Source organism: Hippocampus comes, unplaced genomic scaffold (assembly GCF_001891065.2).
Source record: "Hippocampus comes isolate QL1 unplaced genomic scaffold, H_comes_QL1_v1.1 scaffold291, whole genome shotgun sequence".
NCBI lineage: Eukaryota > Metazoa > Chordata > Actinopteri > Syngnathiformes > Syngnathidae > Hippocampus > Hippocampus comes.
In genome coordinates, this window is record NW_017805740.1 from 17,531 (window position 1) to 24,095 (window position 6,565).

Here is a 6,565-nt window from a genome sequence, read left to right on the forward strand (position 1 = left end):
TTTCTACCGTCTTTATTGCCGATTTGCTTTACTGTTTGTTGTATATGTGAAATTGCTCCATGTACAGCACTTTGTATGCAGCGATGGCTGTTTGAAAGTGCTCTATAAATACAGTTGAGTTGAGTTGAGAGAATATGGTTTGGCAATAGCAATTTTAACTGCAACACAAATTAATCCCATGAAATTGACTTTTAATGGCTAAGAATGCAGTGATGTATTTCATGGTGGTAGGCAGCCATCTCGTTACCTCTGCGTCCCGCGTCCCTAGACGCATAATTTTCCCACGGGACGCACAGTTCCAAATAATGTGTGTTTTTGGGACGCAAGGAAATTTCTCAGTCAAAACAACAACAAAAGAAAAAAAAACAATGGCAAGCCTGAGGATTTCACGGTAACAATCGTTTCCGGTAGCGTGTCGTTTCCATGGCGTCATTTTAACGGTACCGAAAAATAGTTTAACCATAAAAGTCACCGCACACGAGTTGACTGTGTGATCAACGCGATTTCACTGTGCCTCTATGTGTGTTTGTGGTGTGGTGTGGTGTGTGAGTGTGTTTCAACTAATTTACTTTCGTTTTGTTTTGTTTTCAGTGTTTTGGGGGACGCAACAGATAACGTTATGTGTGCATGCAGGTTGCTATTTTAGTCCGCAAACAGGAATCGCATGGATGAAAGTTTGAGATGGCGGCGAAAAAAACTCACAAAGGTCTTCTAATTACGACATTTAAGAAATGGGAATGCCAGTTTGATTTTTCGTATGAATCGTCCAAAGGGCATATCACTAAACTCACCTGGGATGTATGCACAGAACACGAGAGCGAGATACGACGAGAGGCACAATTACAAGGCAAGTTGGTCATGAGATTTGTAGGCTAATCGCTATGAAAAATATTATGAAACAGTCTTGGTTATTCTATAATTTACTGGTTGTAGCATGGTAACTTTATGAATAAAACATTCGTCACAAGGTGTAGTAATGCTAATGTTAACTTTTGGTAAAACTAATGATGACGTGTGTTAAATTCTTTCGTCAAATTGATAGTGGATTACACATGCATCGTCTTGGGAAGAGGATGTCAAACCACATCAATACTTAACCTGTATTAATGATTACCAGTAAATTAATCATTGCAGTGTGAGATTGGAAAAAATACTCTGATGATGCCACATGAGTACACCAGTTTTTGATCCATTTATTTTTTGGAATAAACCTGGAGTACACAGCTGCTGATGTAATGTTCATTGTTAATGTATAGTTTTCAAACATTTACCCTTGAAACATTATACTTTTGAGTTTCAGAATTCTTGATTATGAATATCAGTCAAACTAGAAAAATGGGTTCCCATGATGAACGTTTACGAAACCCAACATTAGTTACCGTGGTTTCCCATTGGGTAATCCGACGGAACCGAAAAACGGTTTCCATGAATTGCCGAAATCCTCAGGCCTGCTCTTGAATTATTTAAATTTTTGCAGCATTTGTTTATAATTGTATGTATATGTTGTTGTTTGTTTTATTATCATTTGCAATTGAATAAGTAGACCATTTCAGAATTCGAAATTTGGGACTCTCTCAATGCATAATGGGACTCATACATTTCTGATCAGTGAGTACCTGGGACTCGCTGCCGGTAAACTGTAAAATTATCACTGGGTAGGACACACTCAGACAGATTTGGGAGGAAGTGCCCTCCATAAATATAATTAAAATCCTTAAAAAAGTATATATTTTTTAATTGCAGAAGCCTATTCTCTTCCTGAAATTTGTAGAAAAGGTTCAACAGTCACAGAATCCCATCGCCATCTCAGTCACCAGACCTCAATGCCAACTACATAAGTTAGCTCAAGAGGAGAATACAGTGGAAAAAACCCTGGATTGCTGGATGATTGAAATAAACATTAAGTCACTGTTTACCCTGTTTTTGCAGTTAATCAGATGTCACCAGTCTCGAGGAGGAGCTTGTGATGATAATGCACAATCTTATACGGCAACAGTGATCAATGCTGCTAAGGTATGTGAAAATAATTTTTACATTTTCTTTGCACAGGAATATTTTTTCCAACTGGCTGTTTATTATTTTTTTATTTATTTATTTTTTGGAATTCACTTTTTATTAGATTTTTAAAAAATGAAAATATAAAGTATAATGTAGCATGTTCAGCATGCACCACAAATTACAGGCTTGTAGAGGTAAATATATTTAATTAAATATTTCTTTTGAAAAACATGATCCAAAGACAAATTCACACAAATTGACGCGCCGTAGGATGTGGCATGAGTGACAACACGAATTCCAATTGAGAATACAGGGTTTTATTCCTGGCAACCCATGAGAACTGGTCCCACGAACATGAAACATACAAACAAGTGCATTACAAACCAAATAAAAGACCAAACCACGAATACAATTGATTTAACATAAAATACACACAACCTCATGGGCTCAAACCCATAAGGGGCTAAACCTTTGACGAAATCCTGTTTGTCTTCTTCTTGCTCCGTATAGTTGGTTCTCGGCACCCTCTTCGTCGAACAAAAGGGCTATACAGAGCTCACAAAACATATCCTTTAATGTACGCTAGTAAATGTGCACGGCAACTTGGGTCAGGTGGAACTTTTCTCCCGATAATTTGTTCCGACCAACAATCGCCACTAGATGGCATCAGAACACCAAAAAGTAAAACTGCTTAATTGCAAATATAGACAGTAACACATATCAATGCAATAATGTACATATACTGTAGAGCAGGGGTGCCCATTACATCGATTGCAATCGACCGGTAGATCGTGCACTGGTCCCAAGTCAATCGCGAGGGGTGAAGAGGAAAAAAACAAACAAACATTTGTGTCTCTGTGCATCTTAGTAATATGTTTTTTATGTTAATGCAAACTGCACCCTAATCATTCTATCAGTCTCACTTTCACAAAAAGTATTTAAAAAATAAAATAAAATAAAGCAGGTAAGTCTTTAACCGACGGTGGCGTGACTGCGTCACCGGAAGTTTTTAGCGCTCAGCAGTCTGCAATTGCAGCTTGTGATCAGAGTTGTTGCTCTAATCTTTTATCGTTGTCATTATTCTCATTCCGAGTTTGTTTTGTACAATTCACCGAGGGGACGGGCAAAGAATGGGAATCTGGAGGGCCGAGAGAAGCATTTTAAAACGGTACACGTGAGCTACGATCGTTAACAGGCTGCATAAGTGCGTGGCATGCCTCAGCGTCAGGCTGTTGCTCATCATGGCGTGCGTGTGTGCGTATGCGCGCGTGCCCGGTAACGGGTCGATCGTGGGAGGTTGGTTGATTGAAAAGTAGATCTTCGGTCAAAAAAGTTTGGGTCCCCTTGCTGTAGAGCAGTATTTATTCAAACATCCAGTTTACTGTACTTATTCTTTTATGTCAGATCTTACTTAGCCAGGCTCCTCTACACTCATGTATGTATACCAGACGTGGCCAACCAATCCGAGACTAAGAGACAATTTTTTTACTGTGTTACTGCAAAGAACCACATCATGCACATGGGCACTGATAAACATCAACACATCCCTTCCACACACACACAGACGCACACGCACACACCTCTGCTCAGCCACATTGAGAGTAAATGTCACACACTAACATGATAATGACAAAAATTGACTCCTACAGGACTAAGACCACAGACCAATCATTTTCAACAATGAATATTGAGTGCACTGTCTCACACACGCAAACTCTCAGTTTACCCAAATCCACAAATAAAAATATAATCACGTCTTTCTCTTATTATGCATGTTGTTTAGCGCCTTAGTGCAGGGACTTTTGGTATTCCTTCTCTTGAACAATCCTCTTCAAATCTGGTTTGTATTCTGTTGTTGCCACTTGAAACAGGTCACTGTCTGTATGCGAGATGCAGTGGTTACTTACTTGGGTCAGCTTGCTACATATTTGACCGAAGATCAACTTTTGAAGCGACGAACCTCCCGCGATCGACCTGATCGCGCACGTGCTAGCATATGCGCCCGTGCAAGCATATACACACGCACGCAACAAGCGGGCGTCCAACCACGCACACGTGCGCATATGCACACACGCACGCCGAGATGAGCGACAGCCGGAACGTCACCGAACATGAAGGAAATCGAAACACACAGACACACAAAGACCCCCCGCCCCCCCATGCACCCCTTTCCTCATCCCAACCCTCGCGTCAACTTGGGTCCAGTCCATTGGCTCCTTGTCGATCGCGATTGACGTATTGGGCACCCTTGCCTGAAAATCAGAGATAATTCGCTGACTAGCTTAGCGCTTAGCGCCGTTGTTTGCGCATGCACGGTGATTCAGTTGTCATCTAACTGGCTGCCCTGTATGTCAGTCAAGTAATGGAATTGATGATAGGCTGACATTGTAAGTTCTGCTGTTCAGAGTGCCGTTGTTTGAATGTCGGCGCCACGGCGGAGGCTTTTTTTACGCTTGTCATGCGCATGCGGCTCGCGAGCCGCGGGTTGGCCACCCCTGATGTATACTAATTTTCCTGGTGCAAAGGAACTCTTGACCGAGTTGCCAACTAAAGGGTGAACGATCATCGGTTTTCTCAATCCGTTATGAAATGGGTCAGAAAGTGTCATGGGAAGTTGTTTATGTCGGTATTGAGAGAAATTAATCTGCCGGTAAATTCTCACAGCCCTCACGGTAGGACGTCAGCCCAGCCTTTAGTCAGCTGACCTCTCGGCTGAGTAACCAATCTAGAAGCCGGATGAGGATCTGACAACGTTCTTTTTAGGCCGCTTTCTCTCTTGTGATATTTTGCACTTGTTAAATGACATACACAAATGTCTTGGAACAGTCGAGACCCATTCGTTTTGTATGATCTGGAATCACCTTTTGGGACATCACAATCGATGGACACCGTTGTTCATTGTTACTTATCAAAGAATCAAAAAAGGAAAACTACAGCATGTAATCAATAACTGACTAATACACAGATTTAGCAAGAGTGAATAAAAACTAACTCTTAAAATATTCAAAAATACAAAAAAGGAACATATTTATGAAATGCATAAATATAAGAGTAAAAATTTTATATTTGTACATCTCAAACTGTCCGATTTGGGGGACGTTGAAATGCGACAGAGGAGCGATATCGTCTCCTAACGTTATTTCGTCAATTGTCTCCAGACATGTTATTCTGATTAAACTTAATATAGTACATCTTTTTTTAATAATATAACTTTCTAAAGCTGTTCTCTTCTTAATTTTAGCCCACAGTACCCTCCTTTGTTCTATTTTTGTCATGCGCGTTGTGATACTCATACTCCGATGGCTGTAATATATCACCCAGTGTGCACCGGTTGGGGACACTTGCCTGTCTCATGAGTTAGTGTGTGGCAGAAAAAAAGGATGTGAAGAATTCAGAATAAAGAATGTAAACATATTCGAAACAAGTTATTTATTCACAGTCATATGTTGAAAACAGTTGAACTCAAAAATGGTGACGTCTCTCCAAAAGAGAACCTGGACCGGTAATGAAGCGGGTGATGTTGACACAGGACGACACACTAATCTTGAAAGTGAAGAGCAGCCAGCGAACAGTAACTTTACACCTTCTTGCCAGCGATGTCAACAAAAATTTTACAGAACAAGAATTGCCAGACTGGTGGCCAAATGCTCAAATAAGTTCTTTTTATATTTTTACAAATGTTACATATATTTTTCATGTATGAAATAATACATTCCTGCATATATGGTTCCAACATTCTGTGTGTGTGTGTGTGTGTGTGTGTGTGTGTGTGTGTGTGTGTGTGTGTGTGTGTGTGTGTTTTTTCACCAACAAATTTACCTGGCAACAGTCAAATAAGGAGAGTATCAGCAATTTGTTTGTTTGTTTGTTTGTTTGTTTATTGAACATATATAAAACATACAATACCATGACAAAATGCAAACAAAAATTATGAAAGGAAAATAAAAGTAAAAGTAAGTAATACAAACATCATCACAGTTATATGTTCAAAGGAGTAGGAAGAAGTATACAACTTATCTAGTCCTACCCCTTGTTGTGCAATAATGTATATTGATCATTTCCAATACCAAAGAAAACGAATAAATCTAAATTTCATCAAATACTTTTACCCTTTTGTGTACTATACTTATCTATTGATACACCTTTCGGTTTGTATATATGTATAATTGTTCTTTCTACTTTTTATATCAAATGACTCATATTCATTATATATACTGCATTTCTTGAATACATTCAATAAGTTGTTCAAAATCCAGAACAAGAACAAACCATAGTATTACTATATTTTATAAGTACCAGTATATAAAATTTATCTTCTTAACTTTGTTTTATGTAGTTTTTTTGTACTAATCTTTTGAATTTGTTTTTGAACTCGTCCAAAGATTTACTCATTTTCAGATCCATCTCAAGCTTATTCCACAGATTAACTCCTATTACTGATACACACCTTTGCTTGATGTTTGTTCTTGTTCTGGATTTTTTGTATTGATTAATACCTCTTAGATTATAACAACTATCTCTGATTTCAAAAAGCTTCTGGATATTTTGACAAAGGAGATTGTTCTGT

At 38.9% G+C, this 6,565-nt stretch overlaps 1 protein-coding gene across 5 annotated transcripts in view; it reads left to right on the forward strand.

Moving 5' to 3' along the window:
• bcas3 (BCAS3 microtubule associated cell migration factor) overlaps positions 1–6,565 on the forward strand; it is a 342,517-nt gene that overhangs the window by 10,844 nt on the left and 325,108 nt on the right. For all 5 annotated transcript variants that reach the window (XM_019883291.1, XM_019883294.1, XM_019883295.1 and 2 more), the window contains exon 5: positions 1,930–2,013. In XM_019883291.1, coding sequence (XP_019738850.1) covers positions 1,930–2,013 — 84 coding nt within the window. The remainder of the gene's footprint in view (positions 1–1,929; positions 2,014–6,565) is intronic.